The 19,658-nt window shown below is 42.0% G+C and overlaps 1 protein-coding gene across 2 annotated transcripts in view; it reads right to left on the reverse strand.

Annotated features, from left to right (window-relative positions):
• Positions 1 to 375: 375 nt before the first annotated feature.
• TRABD2A (TraB domain containing 2A) overlaps positions 376 to 19,658 on the reverse strand; it is a 79,368-nt gene continuing 60,085 nt past the window's right edge. For both annotated transcript variants that reach the window (XM_052700927.1, XM_052700926.1), the window contains 3 exons: positions 10,814 to 10,904; positions 4,786 to 5,040; positions 376 to 1,430 (listed from right to left, as the gene is read on the reverse strand). In XM_052700927.1, the coding sequence (XP_052556887.1) occupies positions 1,235 to 1,430; positions 4,786 to 5,040; positions 10,814 to 10,904 (542 nt within the window). In that variant the 3' untranslated portion in view covers positions 376 to 1,234. The remainder of the gene's footprint in view (positions 1,431 to 4,785; positions 5,041 to 10,813; positions 10,905 to 19,658) is intronic.

A 19,658-nucleotide genomic window follows, 5' to 3' on the forward strand; every position in this document is an offset into this window, starting at 1 on the left:
CTCACAGGGGCAGGGATCTGCTGTGCATGCAAGTTGCCAAGGCCTGAATTTTCTGTAAGTCCTCTCACAAGTGAGATAAAAAATCTCATGAGACCCTCCTGTGCTATGAAGACCTTCTAAGATGAGGGAGGACATGTTTCTCATGAGTCAGCATGGTCACAAGAGGAGGTCCTGTACAGAGACAAAAAAACCACGCATCACCACTTTCAGTGTTCCTAGAACCATGAGTCAATACAGTATGTTCATTTTAAGTAGATAGCAGAGGATCGATAACAATTTCGGAAATCTGATGATCAGTTGATCAGTTGAAAATTGTCAAAGGTTTCCTGGAGTGGAATCTAACTTTGCAGAAGTATTAGAAAGGATTCCCCCCTCAAAAAAAAAAAAAAAAAAAAAAAAAAAAAAAAAAAAAAAAGATAAAAAAAAAAATCCAACGATAAAATAACAATCTATTTCTGATTTAGATAAAGAGGGTAAACCTGATTCCAGTGTTGTAAAATCACCTACTGAAAATTTCTATTTTGGAGGCAAATATAAAAAACACGAGTAAACAAAAGCTGCAAAAACCCAGCAATCAGTTTTTCCTTAAACATATATTAGTGTTAAAGTGACTTGCCTGGACATTGGAAGTTAAGTTTTATCCATCTTAAAACAGTGCTACACAGACAGCAGAAAACATTGTTTGTAAGTCTTTACTGTTTTATTCTATTGTAGAAGGTGTTTTTTATGAACCTTTATGTATAACCTGGAGCAGGAATAAGCAGGAATTAAAAAGAGTTAAAAGCATTACTAGAAAATACTAACCTCTTCCTCCCAGCTGTGTTCGTATGACCAAAATACTCTGTTCTAAAAAACAAGCTAGTGGTGTGTAAATCCCCACGCAAGGCACTGAAGGTGCAATAAGTATAACTCAGTTGGGCTCATCCAGCTAAACAACAGCTATGTTATAGCAACATTATACATTTCCCCAAAGCATTATGGGATAACATGAAGTCACTCTTCTGCAAGAGAAGGATTAAATAACACTTTCATTAAAATATCTTCTCCTGTATTGGGCAGGTCAAACCAGTTAATAGTGTTAATGATCTAGGTTCAGGAAAAGGAAGCAGTTTGAGAACACCACACAGAATAGGTGCCCCACTCACAAAGTCTTCCGTTTTTATTTTTATTTTTAACTTAATTCTCTTGTTTGCTTTTTAAGGGGAGAGCCCTGCCGCTCGGCTCCCCTTACATCTCAGTGCAGCCTAATCATATGCATAGCCAAAGTCAGTAGTGAGAGCAGAAGGGAGTGGAAGAGCTGGTGAGAGCCACTGTGTCTGTGCGAGCTGGTGTCTGTGTGAGCGGGACTGAACCGTCCATGGCCCCGGGGCTGGGGTTCCACTGTGATGTAGCCATTGATGATACGGATACGGGGAGGAGGGTCGGTGGCACTGCAAGGCAAGCGAAGAAGAACGTCAGTCCAGACTTAGCCCAGAACTGGCTGAAACCCGCACACTGCTGGCTTCTGTGCCCCACTGCTCATCTTCTGGGCACCCAAGATGCTGGGCATGGTCCCTTACACCGGCTCCATGCTCACCAAAGTACTGTGCCTAATGGCAGAGACTTGCCTTTCCCCTTCTTCAAGGGCATAGGCAGCTCTCACACAGCTGATGTATACAGAAGCCCTAGCCCACCTAAGTGTGAATCAGTCTTGGGGGAGAACACGGAATAAGCTGAGGAGGGTGGGGACTGCCCTGAAACAATAGTAGTGCTCAGACTGATTGATCTCTGCTCTTACACAGGCAGGCAGGTGGGCAAGGTGGCAGCTTTCCTAGCCCTCCAGCTTGCCTTACAGCTAGGTAGAAAATAAGAACAAAACCACCTATGCTTTAGAGGAGCATCCCTGCAGCAGAATTGCTTAGCTCAGCTCTACAGGAATGAGGCACCTCCCTTCAGCTGAATCCATTCTCCCCTACCAAACTTCTCTATGTGTGCACCTTAGCCTGGACTACACTCACCCCTATGCTGCTTGTTCCCTTCCACAGGTCAGGAATTACAAAGGGTTTAAATGACATCCCCTAAGAAGAGAAAGAGACCCTGCCAGAAACACTTCCTAAAAACAGAAATGCTACAGGGAAAAGATCACAGTGTCTCAAAGTATCTCTGGTGGTACTGAGGACCCTGGGCTGGTGATGAGCATGAGCTGGGTGAGAGCTTACAAAATACTATGCTCCCATTATGGCAGCACGTGGTGAAGGAGAGGACTTTTACCCTGCATGCTGCTGACACGAACTGCCCAGAGCTGAGTGAGCTCCTGCAGTCTTGCAGCACAGGTTGAGGCTCAGAAGAGGTATGTGAGTCTCTTTTTGAACAACGATTAAAGCCATGAGTGATGCCAAAGCTACAAGCCTGATGTGCCCTCCAGGGCATCACGGTGCTGTGTGAAAATGGAATACAAATTGTGATAAAGTCAGAAGCAAACTTACCTGCCAAACACAACAGCAGGGTCATATTTCCTGCATATTTCCTAACTGTTGTGCTTTGTTTTTGCCTTATTTGACTAACCGCATAAAGCAAAATGCTTTGGGAAATGAAAGGCAATCAGCATTCTTTTTTAAAAATTGTACCCTTCTGTGTGCAAAGGTCCCATAGGAAGTCTGAGCAGAGAAGCCAGCAGGTGGCACAGCAAAGAAATACAGCTGTTAGCTGATACGCACATAGAGGAGCATGAACCAAAGCAATTCAGCCAAATCCACTACAGAGTTGCATTAGGTCACTCAATCTGCATCTTTCACATTTCCAGGCGTGAAGTTATACGTGGTTCAGGCCCATGCATCAGGAATCTGGGAGCATTCCCGTGATAAGGCACCCAGGGAGCTCGTGCATCCAGGAGCCGGGTGTCCGCAGTGCCACCAGGTGGGGCTGTCCGCTCGGCACAGGACCGTGTGGGCAGCCAGATGCAGTAAGAGCCTAGCGCCTGAGCAGGCTTACAGCTCAAAGGATGGCTTAATTGGTAGAGGACAGAAAAGATTACAAACAAAAAGGAAAGGAGGCATTTGCTGCTCTCTTATTTATCTCACAGTTTTCTAAGCTGTCATAATTAGTTCTGCTTCTACTTCACTACTGTTTTGCACTTACAATCCAGTATGCTCCCCTAAAACATCTCCAATTCAGTAACAATAACACATGCTCCAATATTCTATGTCCTGAAGGCATGGAGGCTTACTTCAGGGCACCCACTGATGCTCCTGAACTTCACAAGAATAACTGCATATGAAAAACAGAAGATGATGGCGTGCAGTTAGGGTGGGAGCTTAGGCTGATAAGGACTCCAAATCATTTTTTAGTTGATTAGTTGATGTTTCAGCTAAACAGATTGTCAAGAAAAGCAAATAGCTGGTATCAATTACATTAACAGAAGTAAATGTAGTCTGCGGGCTTTCTCCCATCCCTGGAGACATTCAAGGTCAGGCTGGATGGGGCTCTGAGCACCTGATCTAGTTGTGGTGTCCCTGTTCATAGCAGGGGAGTTGAACCAGATGGCCTTTAAGAGACCCTTCCAACTCAAACGATTCTGTGATTAAATGTTACAGTAAAACACAATATCAGATGTGATCAATATAACAATTTGTTGAATTGGCGTGTCTTGGACTGTGTATATGTCTGTCAGTGGACATGCAAACCTCCATGCACATTTGTCTCCCCCCTCTCCCCAAACCATGTGCACTTCGTTTGGAAGGAGGAGTGAAAATTGCCCTAAAAAGAGGGAAAAGAGTTTGATCTAAAAAGTTTGACAAAGGCTGAATGCTTGGAACAGAAAAAGAATCAAAAGCTGCTGCATCTGTTTGCACTTTGTAAGCACTGCATTACTCAAAGCAGTGGTACAGTTGGGACAAAGAGGCATGATACTCAGGACTTTGGGGACCAGGAAGAAATATGCTTTTGAGAGAGAAAAAATGAACATAGAAACTTCAGTTTAAGAGCTACAGCTCTTTTCCATCATCTTGACCTTTTTGTTCATTCATAGCACCACAGAAATAACATGTTCTCAACCTGAACATGGCAGAGATATGAGAAGAACTAGAATCAGGCCTGTGTGTTACTTGACACAAGGTAAACATGAAAGTTCACATTCAGCCGCAGACCTAAGTATCACTTGTGAGGGATGAGGCTTTTTTGCAGGCTGCTATAATTCCTGTAGGGAGAAAGCTCTTCTGTGTGAAAACTGCCAGGAGGATGTAAACCTTTTCCCCACAACGTGCTCCATTTTTCATCTTAACTCAATCACACTTTGGGTTGTCATTCCCATTTCCAGATTTCTGGTAATGCATCAGGGCTTGCATGTTCTTTAGCACTGGAAGAATACAGATACTAGAAATAATGTATAGTGTCCAAATGCAAGGAGCACATATGCTAGACATGAGAGTTCCCACATATGCAGCTGCTCTTGGGTAAAAAATCCAAGAGGCTGTACATTCACCAGTGGATCCAGTCATCTGTGATTAAGATAGGAACTATGTACACACAATCCCTTGAGCTCAAATGTAAAATGTTTTTGGCAAGGCTTCCCTGCATGTTATGCCTGATTTTCCACCAACCTAACCCCGCAGGAAGAAGCAATTTCATCCCTAAAAGCACAAGCAGCCTTGAGTAAAGGTCTCTGCAAGAATCATGGTGAGGCGGGTCAGATCCTACACCCTCAGAACATATCTAGCTTCCGCAGAAGCTTGGCCTACTTGATTAATCAGTCCAAGCTAAAATCCAATTTGCATGCCAAGCCCACCTCCCTTCCCAGCCATTAGCTACCTTTCTTCAAAGCGAACCCATAGGTCATTAAACTGCCGCAGTCTTTGCTTCTTCTGCTGCTGCTTCTTCTTTTTGTACTTCCTCTCTACCTTCTCCAGCACATCGATGCCATCAGGTAGCAGCAGGTGAGGCAAGAGTTCTTCCTCCTCCTCTTTCAGGGTATGCAATGGCAGTGGGAGCTCCTGGGACACTACATAAGGGTGATGTGCTGGTGAGGACGATGACAAGGCTAACAAAGTTTTGGGGAGTTTTCCGCTGGAAGAAGAAGGGAACATGGATAATGTTTAAAAGGCTTTGAGGCAGAATCTTGGTACAGATACCATCTGGACACATGCAAAACAAATGTTTCCTATAGATAGAAAAGTATGGTTATTTTTCTGCCTTGTATTCCTATTTCCTCTTCCTGAAGTAAATATTCTGATCAAAATATTTGTCTTTAATTAAAAAAAAACCAACCAACTTTGGAAAAGAGGTAATTTGGATCAGAGAAAAAGATGCAGTCTGGCACAGGGTATAAGAGCAGTTGGGAATACCTTTGCATATCTACAAAGAGACGAAAGAGGAATCACTTTCAAAGTCAGAGGAGGTCAAACCATACTCTTCTAATCTGAATTCCAGCAGAACACAGTCCATTTGGTTTCTTCCAGCAGTCCTGTCCTGATGGGGATAAAGGGCAGGGATGGGACAACTAAGGTACACCAAGAGCTAATCCTTGATCAGCGAATTTCACTTGTAGAGAAGGCAAGCCGCAAGCTAGTCCACAAACTATGGTCTTGTTTGCAGAAATGCATCTTGAAAATGATTATCTTAGGAGGAAATGGCTCAACATAACATTAAGCAATCTTTTGGACCACTTAGTCTGCAAGCAACTGGCAGCATCAAGGCCACTATCATAGGGGAGGTGGTAAGAGGCTGAGTAATTACAGCCAATCAGCCAATTACCCCAAAGCAGATGTGAGCTTTGCATGCACTTATAGCTAACACGAGGAAATAGGAGTCAGGCCTTTAGCTTTCTAGTTGCATTGGTCCCAGATTTAAAAATGTCTGGTTTAAACTGGCAGCATTATCTGAAAGTTCAAACATGCTGCAGTCGGGCTATAAGGGTACATGAGCTCTCTCACATGCCAAGACTGAGAAGCCTTTGGGATGGTCCCTGATAACTTTAAAGCCTTTGACATGGTCCCCATAATATCCTTCTCTGCAAATCAAAAGATATGGATTTGACAGGTGCACTGTTTGATGGATGAGGACTTGGTTACAAGATCATACCCAGAGAGCTGTGGTCAGTGGCTCAATGTCTGAATGAAGAAGTGCTGTTCCTCAGGGATCAGTACTGGGACCAGCATTCTTCAACAGCTTCATCAATGACATCAACAGTGACATAGAGTGCAGGCTCAGCAAGTCTGCAGATGACACCAAGCTGTGGGGTGCAGTTAACACACATGAGGGACGAGATGCCATCCAGAGAGACCCAGATAGACTCAAGCAATGGGACCAGCAGAACCTCACGAGGTTCAACAAATCCAAGTGCAACTTCTGCACCTGGGTTGTGGCAACTCCCACTATCAGTTCATGCTGTGGGATGTAAGGATGGGGTACAGCCCCACTGAAACGGACCTGAGGGTACAGGTGGAAGCAAGCTGGATATGAGCCAGCAACGTGCCCCCACAACCCAGAAGGCCAACTGTATCATGAGCTGCATCAACAGAAGCATGGCCAGCAAAGCAAGAGAGGTGTTCCTGCTCCTCTGCTCTGCGCTGGTGAGGCCTCACTTGGAGTATTGCGTCCAGATGAGAGTCCTCAGTACAGAAAAGACATGCAGCTGCTGGAGTGTGTCCAGAGGAAACTGTTTCAAGGGATGGAACACATCTCCTACGAGGACAGGCTGGGAGAGCTGAGGCTGTTTAGCCTGGAGTTGAGAAGCCTTCGGGGAGACCTAAGAGTGGCCTTCTAGTATATCTAAAGGGAGTCTGTTAAGAGGAAGAAGATAGACGATTCAGCAGGGTCTACTGTAAAAGGACAAGGGGAGATGGCTTCAAACTGAAAGAGGGGAGATTTAGGTTAGATACAAGAAATAAGTTTTTTACAGTGATGGTGGTGAGGCACTGGTACAGATTGCCCAGGGAGGCCAGAGAAATTCAAGGTCAGGATGGATGGGGCTCTGAGCACCTGATCCAGCTGTAGATGTCCTTGTACACTGCAGGGGAGTTGGATTAGATGACTTTTAAGAGTTCCTTCCAACTCAAGTGATTCTATAATTCTATAAGCCCAAGAGATCACTGAATCAAGAGCCCAGAAATGGCTGTCAGGGCAATTCTAACTCAGTTTAGTGTAAAGGGGATGTTTCAAAGAAATAACCAACTCCACCCTGATTACTCAAGCTCTGTTTCATAATACTTCAAGCAAGCAGCATCTCCCCACCCATATTACATGATATGCAGCCTGCATGCAGTCTCCTATCCAATCTCAGCTTTCCTTGCCCACAGTTCTCTTCCTTATTTGGAACAGAGATTCTCTTTTCTTATTCTCAAGTTTCTGCACAAACTTACTCAATTCACTCCGTGAACAACAGCACAACACAAATATTTAACTGATCTATAGACTACTTTTATAAAGATAAGAGACACAGAAGTTTGTTGTTGTTGTTGTTATTGTTTTTAACAGGACAAAGTTGAAGACCGGATTGGACTGGAACTCAGAAGGGTAACAAAAGAGTACAGACCATTGCACAGAAACATGACTTCAGTCAGTGAAGCCTTCCCAGCATTATGGAGTGTTTCTTTTCTGTTCTGCAAAGTCATGGAGAGCAAGAGGTCCAGTATACATCTTTTGGCCTGGCTGCTGTTTTCAAGCTATCTCATCACTGTGAACACATTTCCTTTATAGACAGTAAAGAAGATCCATCCTGAAAGAGGGTGAGACTGTGGGCTGCAAAATCAAGGAAGTAGTAGATGGAAAATGAAGAGAGTGTGATCTTATTTCCTGCAAGGAAAATCACATGTGGAGTGCTTCATGTGACAGACTGGTGCAGAAAGATGTGTGGGCTATTCACTCCACTCAGAATCCTTGTAATTGCTATAGCATTACTTTATCACTCTAAGGTGTCACGATACTTCAGCTTTCCTCCACAACATCTCATATCCCCTAACCTTCATCTTCTCTTTACTGATTGACACACATTCTGTTGTCTCTAGGGACATGATTTATCTCTTTAAAGACCCTCTGATTATGGTCTCCTGGTTCTCTTTTCTATGATTTTAATTCACCATGTCTGTCTTTTTATTGGTGAAAATCTCTGAGTGGGCACCACTACTCCTCCTCTGTAGATAAGACTACCTTATTGCCTGCAGCCTCCTTGTACCAAATATGTGGCCAGGAGATGCTAAAATATTGCTATAGCCACAGCCAGGACAACCTCCAAACTGTATGGCCATCTGTTTATTTAGATACCTGCAGCCTCAGAGCACCATGAACAACAGATACTTATGTACATAATCTCTTCTGCAGCACTGCCTACAAGTGATTCTTCCAGAGACCCTTTGAGCAACTGCTAGAACAGGCATGCAAATGCAGAAATGCTCTCATCTTTCCCCATGGATTCTGATATACTCTTGGAATGGGTCTTTCTCCCACTTCAAATGTTCTCCTACAGATCTCATGTTTTTCTTGAAATTCTTTGCTACCACATCATTCAGAAATGTTATCACTTTTTTTTTTTTTCAAAGAAAACATTAACGTGCTGTTTTCTTCATGTTGCTCACTCAGTCAGCTTTAAAGTCAAGGCTCCAGGAAAGACCTTCTGTTCAGTACTGCCCAGTAAAGTGTCTGAGATGCAATTAGTGACAAACTAAGTACTTATGAAGACACAGAAGGTGATGATTGGACAGTGAACTCAGTAGATATGGTCAGAAAAATCAGGTAACTAGCTTTCCTGAGAAACATTGATACCCATCTCCCTGATGTATGAAGATCTAAACTTCCTTCTCACAGTCATCTGCCCTTGATCTCCTTACACATACCTCTTTACAGAGCAGCAGATTCATAAAATCGTGTAATAGTGGAATGGTTTGGGTTGGAAGGGACCTTAAGGCCCCAGTCAGTTCCAATCCCCTGCTGTGGACAGGGATGACACTCACCAGCTCAAGCTGCCCAGTGCCCCATCCAACCTGGCCCTGAGCACCTCCAGGAGTGGGGCATCCACAGCTTCCCTGGGAAGCTGTGCCAGGGCCTTACCATCCTCTGGGTAAAGGATTTCCTACAAACATCTAATCTAAATCTCTCCTGTTTTGGTTTAAAACAGGTCCCCTTGTCCTATCATCTATGTGCCCATGGAAAAAGTCAGTCTCCATCTCCTTTATAAACTCTCTTAAATACTGCAAGGCAATGAGTTCCCCAGAGCTTTCTTTTTTTTTTTTCTTTTCTGGATCAACTTAATGTGCTTGTTCCTTCTTGGGTCTTGACTGTTACTTACACCCTCTCCTTTTGTCAGTCCCAGAGCCTCTTATCTGTTGCACTTCTGGGGCAAAAGGTAGGCTCTTCCTGCTCCTACCAGGAATTAGAAGATTTTGTTTATTCCCAAGTACATATTGAGCTCTCTTTAGGTTTTAAGAAGCTGCTATAGCTGTTTTTAGGAATATCTAAACTAAGAAAGTTCTTAAAAACAAAAAAGATGACAAAAATTTGTTTTTTTATTACCACCATAAACACTGATACACTAAGTCGCCTAACATTACTTCAGTATTACAGGATCATTAAGTCTTGTGTGGAAGCACAGAGGCTCTCTCTTTGTCAGATTACCTACCCGCTGGTGTCAGCAGCATCAGGGGATGCATGGATGTACGTAAGGGGATGTGTTTGGTGTAGATAATGCTTCAATGCAAATGGGCAATGTCAGTAATCATAGAAAATATCTGGCCTGCCAGAATTTAAATTTCACAGTCTGAAAAAGGCAGCAGAAGTGCTGCAAAGAGAAAGATGAAGCAATCACAGCAGGAGAAGAATATTTGTTATTATTTTGCACTGCATCTTACTGGAGCCCCTGGCATAGCACAAGACTCTGCATGTGCCCCTGGACAATTCACATAAAAGAAAAAAGTCCAATGTTAATCCTAAAAGCCCCTTATCAGAAATGTGAGGAAGGAGGAACAGAGATGCAAGCACTGAGGGAGGGAGAACATTCCTGGTGCAGAGGATGAAAGGGAAACAGTAAAATAATTGAGATCAAGCCTTTTTTCCACTGTGGCCTTTTAGCAGTGCCTCTAGGGAAGAATGAAGATATTCTGAGGGATGCAAGGACACTTCTTTGGCAAGAGACTAGAGATGGGAGAGAAGAGCACTGCAGAGTCTAAGCTGGTGGCAGGTAGTTCAGAAAGCATAGGTAATTCTTTGCAGAGTATGGAGATGATTTGGCATTTTATAGTAACTGAGATCATGGAGATAGATAAAGGCACCCACTGATAGGCTGGGGAGAGGCTAAGGGGATAACTCAAAGGACAGCTACAAGATATACCTGTACAGCAAGTATCTTGGCTTATAAATGCAGGAAAGAGCAAAGGATGTGAGAGCTATCACTTTTGGTGGGGACAACTAGCAAGAGACTAAGTGGACCCTAAGGAGCCAGATTCGAGGCTGAGAGTAATATGGAAGAATAAAAAATAGCAGTGTAAGAGAAATAAAGTGTTAGAAGGTAAGGCAGCTGAACACTTAGGAGGAATGAAGGGACACAGAAGCCTGTGTGATATGAGACAGTGTCCAGATCTGCTGAACCAAGAATGCATATTCTATGGAAGTTACTGAAAGAGCTAAAACCTTAGAAAAAAAAAAAAAGTCTGTTTTTTCCAAAAAAACACAGGCCAAACCCAACAAAATCCTGTTTCCTAACTGGCCTTATGGAAAAGTACGCTGCTTCAGTGAACAGAAGGAGCCCAGCTCACTGTTTAGTATGGTTTCAGCTGCTACTACCTCTTTGTGACTGTTTACAAATCCGCCCTCCCAACAAAAGCTCAGCTACAATAAAGGCATGCATTACTTGTTGATGGCTTGTCCAGCTGGGGTGTGCTCTACATCATACCCTTCTCTCCTCAAAACATCGATCACTGTGTTGTTGCCCATGAAGTGACCTGCAGTTAAGAGAAAAATGAAATCAGAACTTAAGAAACAAAGAGGAAGAGGGAAGGGCAGCAAATAGCTTCCCGATCATAGAAAGTGTGTCACAATCAGACCATGCAGTATTTTATCACTTCACACACCAGAAACACAGGATCTCTAACAAGGGATTGTTGAATCTTCCCAGGCTCATTTAAGTTAGCACATTTCTGTATTTCTGAAATACAGGTGTGATTGAAAAGTTGCCTCTCATTGAGTAGACTAGTACATCCTCATGCTTCTGTAGATTACTTGGTACACTAAGGGATAAAGCTGTGAGAGAATTGTTCAGGAGCAGCAAATAGAGTATGACAGGCTGTGGCTCAAACCTAGCCTCACATCTGTCCTCAACATTTGCATCATTCTAGCATCTCTACAGCATTAAGAGCACTAGATGATATGTCAGTCAACATCATTAAGAATTTTTAAATGATTAAGAACCACATAACCACAGACAACAAAAACGGCTCTGAAAGCCATTGACACAGGTCAACCCTTTGGGTTCTTTCATTATAAGCACTGGAGAAAAAAAAAAAAATAATCCAATTCAGTTGTGTTAACAGAAGTTTAGGAAGGACTTAGCTAGCTCTGCTCTAATTCTGTGATTTATGGCTCCACTCCATTTTCAGCCAGATGTAGTAGCTGTTCAGCCTGTAATTTGGCACCATAATGAACAAATGATTGCACAAATGTATAGGGATTTTGAAGGACTCTGAATGCTCTGCATACTGACTGATGTTTGCAATCACTCTAGCACCTCATCAGACAAGGCTGCTGAGAAGTAACAGAGACCTTGCACAGGCCCTTATAAATCTAGCTTTTTGAAAACATTTGTCAATTTAACAGCCTATATTAATTAAAATTAGGCTTGAACAAATGCCTTAATAAAGAACTCTCTTGCTTTTATAGACCTAAGCAGTCCTAACATTGGTACTTCTAGAAAAAAAAACAAAAAACATTTTCTGCTAATATTCCTCATAAATACATAAGAATTAAACAACCAGAATGCTTCCAACAGACAGGACATGCATGGAGATAGGAAGCAAAGTACAGTGGTGACACTTACACTAAGGAATTTGATTTTTTAGAGCAAAACAAGTTGGATGAACACAAGCATCAGTTTCTCATACACAACAGCAAAAAGCGTTGTGAAATGTGAAATATCAGCTTACAGCATGATACTTGGATGGTATCACTTGAGCACAAGTATTTATTAAAAAAAAGCTTCTCCAAGGGCCTAAGTAATCAAAGTAATCTAGCTCAAACTAAACTCTTTAATGTAGCAATGCAATATCCACATAGCTCACACCACATTTTCTCACCCAATAACTACATTTTCTTCAAACTCCTCAGTCTTAACTTCTCTTTTCATAAGAAGCAAAGCTTGACTTTGATGTGGACCTAATTTAACACTGCTGATGCCTGTTGCATGCTAATGTTTCAGCTTCAGGTCCTGTTAATATGTGGAAAGTGAGAGTTTTGTCATGTCAGTGAAGAGACCTGCTGAGGGGAACATTAGTGATTGGAATTAAACTTTGTAAAAAAGTAAAAGTAGCCACTGGAAGTTCAACATTAGGTTCATAAGGCACTGAACTTAGTTGTCATCTCTCACCTTTAATGCAGAGGAGAAATACATGCAACAGAAAGGGGAGAGGTAATTCATTCACCATTCTCCACACTCCCATGGCTCCAGACTTCAGAGAAACTGGCACTTTCAAAGCACGATTAATCCTCTTGTAAGAGTGGCATGGGATAACTTACACACTGAGAACTGCCTCTCTACTGGTGAGGACTGAAGTAATGCAAAGAGTAAGCTCAGACTAGATACCCATCTCAGTCAAGCAGCATTGAACAACCTGATTCCCTTCTGCAGTGGTGAAAGGAAGTGCCAAGGTTCTGAATTCTTATTTTCCTAATACAAGCCCTTCAGGAGACAAGACACAAAGCAATCTACATGGCAATCTCTAGTGATAAATAATTATCCTTGAGCCAGTTTAAACAGTTAGGGTCCCACACATTTCAAGAGAAAGTAACAGAACATCTGTTCACATCACACCATCACATTCACTGCCTCCCTTCAATCTTCAGTTCCTTTTGCTCACAGTAGCGATTTAGACTGATATTTAGGAAATGGCTACAGCATATGGACGAATCCAATTTAATCCATGCTCTCCTGAAGCAGAGTCTTCATCTTTTAAATTTGATGCAGTCATAAAAAAATCTTTTACATCAGTGCAAGCTTTCACAGAGAGCCTTTGCAGTGCAGTAAGTTATGCATACATAATAAGGAATAAGGCAGTGCTAGAATTGTCTAAAACACAACAGAACAAACAAACAAATCGTGTAAAACACACATGCATATAAATACATACAGGTACGAGATACAAAATTGCTCAGAAGACATGACCAATTGGGAAAAGCTCAGGTTGGGCACATTAAAGGATTATGAGATGTCAGTGTTTTTCCATCAAAAAGTTGGGTTATCCATGCTCCAGTAGACAGATCTGGCCTGGGGACAAGAGGACTTACAGGCTCAACCTGAGTTTGGTATAAAATCAAAACGTAATTGAAGGTTGAAGGTTTCAGGTACAGGACTTCTCTGATCTTAGGTAGCACTTTCACCCTTTTCCTGGGCTCTGAGATACAAAGAGCCTAGTGGTATGTGAGAGACCTGATCACTCAAAACAACTGGAAGAAAGATGAGAGAAACTGACCCTGCTATCAAGCAGCTAGAATGTAAGGGAGAATTAGCCCAAAGCCATATGATAAGGAGTAGGCCTCTTTCACCTGTTTTCTGTTTTAGCCTAACACGCTTGAATGCCCCTCTAAAGAAAAGCCCCAGGCCCTGTCCCAACAGAAGGCCTACTCTTTTCTTTCTATACACAGCCCTGCATTATCCTCACAGCACTAGGTGAAGAGATGCCTCTGAGAGGTCAATTTGGTTGGGCAGGGGGATGCGGAGCCAAGAATCTCTATTCTTCTGTTTTCAAGCTCAAAGCAAAACTAAAAAGCTGTTATGTGATCGGCTCAGCCATGCGCTCTGCTAGAGTGAGACCTCTGCCTTTAATCTGCATTGAAGGGAGATGACCTGCGGGGATCACAACAAGCAGTATGCCAGAACAGCCATGCTGTGAGTCTGACGCGCTTGCAGACTGGTCCATGTACTCAAACGTGCACTGAGCACTCCTGAATTCCCATCAAAGCAGCACCTGATCTTGCAGAACACAACCTACGGTTGTTGTCAAAGATTACTGTGAAACACAGGTCTCCTACTTGCAGCTTTTACTACACAGGGACATTTTAAACTAGGCAACTGCTAGGTTTACTGGTTTCAGCAGAGACTTCTGAGCTCAAATTTCAGAAATTGTGAGTTTTTAATGTTTACAAATCTCACCAAATGAACAAGGAAATCCTGCACAAGAGAAGTTCAATTTCTGTTCTAGACTTTTTAGTTTTCATATATTTTAAAACTGGAGAAAACTGTTTTCTGAATTTCAAACAAATGCTTTGGTTCCAGATGATATACTAATTTCCTATTCCCTCTTTTAAAGTCATGTAAAAGGGAAGGCCGTAAGAACATAGAATTCTTTATGTCTGAATGTGTTAGTAGAAAATCAGTAACTCCAAATTGCACCACATGCAGGCCAGGAACTCAAGATACAGCAGTACCCCAAGACAATACATCACCAGCCATGCATATAAAGAAACAAAAACGCTTGTTAGGAAACCTGATCTGAATTGCTACTCTTCAAGAAGCGGTGGGAACAGCTACAGCACAAGAACATAACAACACAACCACAGAATGGTAGAAGTTATTCTAGCCACTGGGGCATGCTAAAGCAGAATGTTTATCTCTTTGACAGGCTGGGAGTTCTCGGATGGTGCCAGAGACTACACGAGTCGCTGAAACAAATATTTTCAATACTGCTTTAGATATACAGCTCTTACAGTAATTTCAGAGCAATTTGAAATGTTTTAGAATAAGCTTCCTAGAAATGCCTGTGGGAAGGATTACCTGCTATCTGCTTTTCTAGACTGCTTCCAAGAATGGCATAAATTTGATTAACATGCCTCAGAACAAGACACCTGTAGGTGGCTAGATTAAAATTACTGGTCTGAGGAAAAGGCATGATATGAGGCTGCTGACTATGCTATACATGAATAAAAAAAAGGGAAACTTCAGTAAAAGTTATCACTTGACTATTAGTCACAAAAGACTGCAGCTTGCTCATCCATTTCTGTGAGCCTTTCATTGGAGTACTCCTGCTCTTCCAGAGGTGGACACCTTACAAAGTTAAATGAGTTCCCACTAAACACTATATACAACTGAGTAGGTAGAAAGTACTCCCTTGGTCAAATAGGCAGGGTCCTGCTAACAGAATGGTGTGTCCAGGCAAGAACCTTTACAGGCAGATTTTCCTCATCCCACTCCACGGTCTGTTATTTTCTTGCAAGATCTGAATTGGATGAAGCAAAATCAAATCTGCAGAAATAAAAGAGTGCCTCCCAAATCTTTATTAAGCCTTTTGGCTTGTGGCCAATGGATACCTCATGCTCTTTCCGTGCTCTTTCAGTGACAAGCAATGTCCACTTTTCAAACGTTTCACCAAATGACCTGGCTTAGCTCCCACTGGACTAAGTGGGCAAAGAAGGAGAATCCAATCAAGCACAAGTTTTACTGACAGAGATTATCTGAAGCAGTCATACTACAGAAGCAAAATAAGAGAGTCCTCAGCTTTGTGTACCCATGTTACCACCAAACTTAGTTTCTAAGAGATCCTATGCAAAATTGAAAGTGGCTTTATGTTGTGGAAAAGAATGCTATTATCCACTAGCAGAGATAGGAGGAGTTGTAGAGAGTGATGAGGTCTTCCCTGAGCCTCCTCTCTGGACTGAACAATCCTGGTTCCCTCAACCACTTCCCATAAGACTTGTGTTTGATACTACTGAGTATGACACTGACAGAAAGAAAAGATGCTTGCCAGGACCAAACCAACCAAACATACACTGAAAGAGATCACAGAATCATAGAATCATAGGGATTGGAAAAGACCTCTGCAGATCAAGTCCAACCACCTGCTAAAGCAGGTTCCCTACAGTAGGCTGCACAGGAAAGTGTCCAGGCGAGTTTTAAAAATCTTCAGGGAAGGAGACTACACAATATTTCTGGACAGCCTGTTCCAGTTCTTTACCATCCTCACAGTAAAAAAGCTCTTACTAGTGTTCAGATGGAACTTCGTGTATTCCAGTGTGTGCCCATTGATCCCTGTCCTGTCACCAAGCACCATCAAAGAGAGCCTGGGCCCATCCTCTTATATCCACCTGTTAAGACATTTATAAGCTTTGTTAAGATCCATCTCAGTCTTCTCCAGGCTGAACAGCCCTGGTCTCTCAAGGTCTCTCAGACTTTTCTCATATGGGAGATGCTCCAGGCTCCTCACCATATTTGAGACCCTCTGCTGGACTCTCTCTAGAAGTTACCCATCATTCTTGAATCGGGGAGCCCAGAACTGGACGCTATTCTAAATGGCACAATAGAGTGTCTCCCTTGATTGGCTGGCCATATTCTTTTTAAATACATCCTATTCAAACTAGAAGAAGTAGAAAAGAAAAGCACTTATCCTTGGTGCACAGAAATCCAGGGAGAAATTTCACCGTTTTGCTCATACATACATATGTGTATACCTTTTAAGGAAAAGTTGGGATGCAGAATACTGAGTAATTTTAAAGCAGATAGTTGTCCCTCCAGTGTACAAGCCCACAGTCAGCACACACCTCTTTCTTCCATCAGTACTTTCCAAGTAATTAAAAGTTCAGATATAGGAACACAAACCAAAGCTGTTCAAATACCATTAAAAAACACGGTATTCTTTTAAGTGCAATGCTGTCAGGAAAAGGAACTGAGGAAAATTAAAAGTGGCCATGGTCCAAATGGTGTTGTAAGCCAGCTTAAAGCCTCCCCACATCTCACGTGCAGGACCAAAAGTATGCTGCATCATAATTCTGCATATGTATAGGTCAAATCCAACACAAGCAGCTCTCCCATGCCCCCGTCTTGCTGAGAATGCATACTTCCAAACATACTCCTCTGACACTGTCACTCCTCTGCAAGCTGAAATGTTGCTCCATCATCTAAGGCAAGAAAATAAGAGTATGCTTTAAAAAAAAAAAAAAACAAAAAAACATTATTTCCTTCATATCCCCTTTTTAGTATAACACCTTCATCAACTGAACTTCACTACTCTCAATCCAGATGGGATTTCCAAGGCCAAACTTTAACCAAAGCTAACATAAGGAAATTTTTTCAGCATCATATGATACACTTTGTAAAAACAGAGTTACAAGAAATAGCTTCTATTCAGGTGGCCTTAGCCATGAAGTCTCCATCTATGATGACTTTTACTAAGAGTTTTCTACTACTGAAGCCTCAGATTCATTAGGCAAGGAGAGTTATGTGGCTGATTTTGTTAGCAGGCAGCACTACCTTACACAGTAAAGGAAGCAAAAACCACTGCTATGTCTGAGACACACCTCTCACAGTCACCTCTGCTACTGGACCTGCTCCTGTTCCACACTGGGATTACTTTCTCCCAAAACAGGTATTAAGGACTTGAAATTCCGCAAGCTTAAAAGCACATTACAAGACGAAAGACTCCCTACTGTTGCTACCCAATAAAGGTAGCAACGGATAAATTCCAGCACAGAGAAGAAGCTGATGGTCACTGGACTGTCAGTACATGTACAGAAAGAAAGCACAGCTGTTTCACCTGGTTGATTTTGACAGTTCCACTCATATGTTCAAACAGAGGTTTGCAAAAATGCAAAGCTTCCCTCATGTCAGAGATGTCAGGATAAATGCCCTTTATGTGAACCCTGGAGCTTTGGATGCTGATCCTGTCTCCACAAACTATCTATGCCCTTTGGGGTTGCTGTTCTAATGAACCCTGTCATTAGCATTCTGCAGGCTCAAAGAAGTTACTAAGGAAAACAGTCTCTGCATTCTCAGATTACAGAGGTATAGGCACACCTTCAGGGACTTGGCCCTTCCGCTCACCCAAAGAGGCTAAAATGATGCTGCATTCCAAAGACAGAAAAAAGCGGGCAATCAGCTAGTTCTTTGTGCCGAGGGAGAAGCAAGGTGATCTGAAACAGCTCATTCAATGTGTTTTATCACTATTTCAGCTACCTGCTCCTCCCCCCATTTTTTCCTCTGCCAGGATCTGCCAAGGTTCAGCTCCACTTGCATTTTTTCTGAGCTTTCTCATTATACATTTCTTTACACAAGTCCTTTACACAAGGCGTGCACATGTTCATGTTTTCTATGCATCTTCAGTTACAAATCTGCTGATGCCAGGCTGAAGTTTCCATGTTAGTTTCAGAACTCCCACTGAATTTCAAGGGCAAGTAATATGCCATTTACTCTGATTTTTCAGGTATAAACAACTACTTAGCTGGACTGAAACATCCTAAGATTAGCACTGTTAATTATTTTGTAAATGCTGGTAACAGGTCTTTTCTCCATTCTTGTATTTTCTGGAGACCATAAATACACCTCCTCTTGCATAATTTCCCATGCAAAAAAAGTAAGACAGAAAAGAACAAAAATAGCAGCAAACAACTGTACATGGAAATGACATCACCTTAAACAACATTCAATACAGAAACTCAGCACAATTCCAATTCATCCTGGAGAAGACATGTTGTTGGGTTTTTTTGTTTTTTGTTTTTTTTCACCTGTATAATTTTGAATTTTTAGGACATATGAAACAAAAGAAAAACACAACATGTATGTCCACCTGCCAAGAGACAGTGTACACAAGAGGATACATGGAAAATTGCAGTTAAACGTAAGAAAAAGCTATTTTACGATGAAAGTGGTTAAATACTAGAATAAGTTGCCCAAAGAAGTTGTGGAGTCTCCATTTTTGGAGATGCTCAGAATCCGATCATATGCAGGCAACCTGGTCTAAATGACCCTGCTCTGGTGAGTTGGACCAGGTGATCTCCTGCTAGTCACAACTCTTATGGTGTTCTGTGATGGTTCAGTAAGCAGGCAGCACCCTTGTAATTGATCTGTAAAAGTGCTAGAACTCTGCAGTACAGTGGAAATATGTAGCCCTACTTACGTCAGTTTGCATCTCTGGATAAGCCATAAACATATACTGCTGTTAAATTGGCTGATAATGGATTAAGAAGTGCCACCAGTCACTTTGGTTTAGCATTCAAATCTTAAATGCTCTACATAAAGTTCAGAGAAATTAAAAATGAACAAAGAAGAAAGACTGCTTGCTAAAATTAGAGATGGCTTTATCCCCAAGTTCTACAGGCAACAGTAAGTAAGTCTGGCTTGTTACCTCTAAATGTTGACTAAGTATAAAAAGCCCTGTCCACAATTAAGACAAAATTCTTATTGACTCCAGTGGAATGTCACGAGAATTACCTGCACCCTCTCTACATACATTTTTGTAATTCCCACCAACGGATTTGAGGCTTTCCAGGTTCCCACTTTGGCCAAAAGCAAAGTTTTTTGTTTGTTTCAGCATAATCTGTAATTTTTTCTTTATTTTTTGTAAACTTAAATTACTTCCAAACAAAAATAGTTCCAGAAACGTACCTTGGTTGTGAGATGTTTTAAACAGGACATAGGTGCAGCATGTATCACCTACTGAAATCTAGTAAGAACATAAAATACACTGGGCTAAACAAGGAAACCTACTTCAGTGCAAATT

This window comes from Tympanuchus pallidicinctus, unplaced genomic scaffold (genome assembly GCF_026119805.1).
Source record: "Tympanuchus pallidicinctus isolate F22 unplaced genomic scaffold, pur_lepc_1.0 scaffold4, whole genome shotgun sequence".
Classification (NCBI taxonomy): domain Eukaryota; kingdom Metazoa; phylum Chordata; class Aves; order Galliformes; family Phasianidae; genus Tympanuchus; species Tympanuchus pallidicinctus.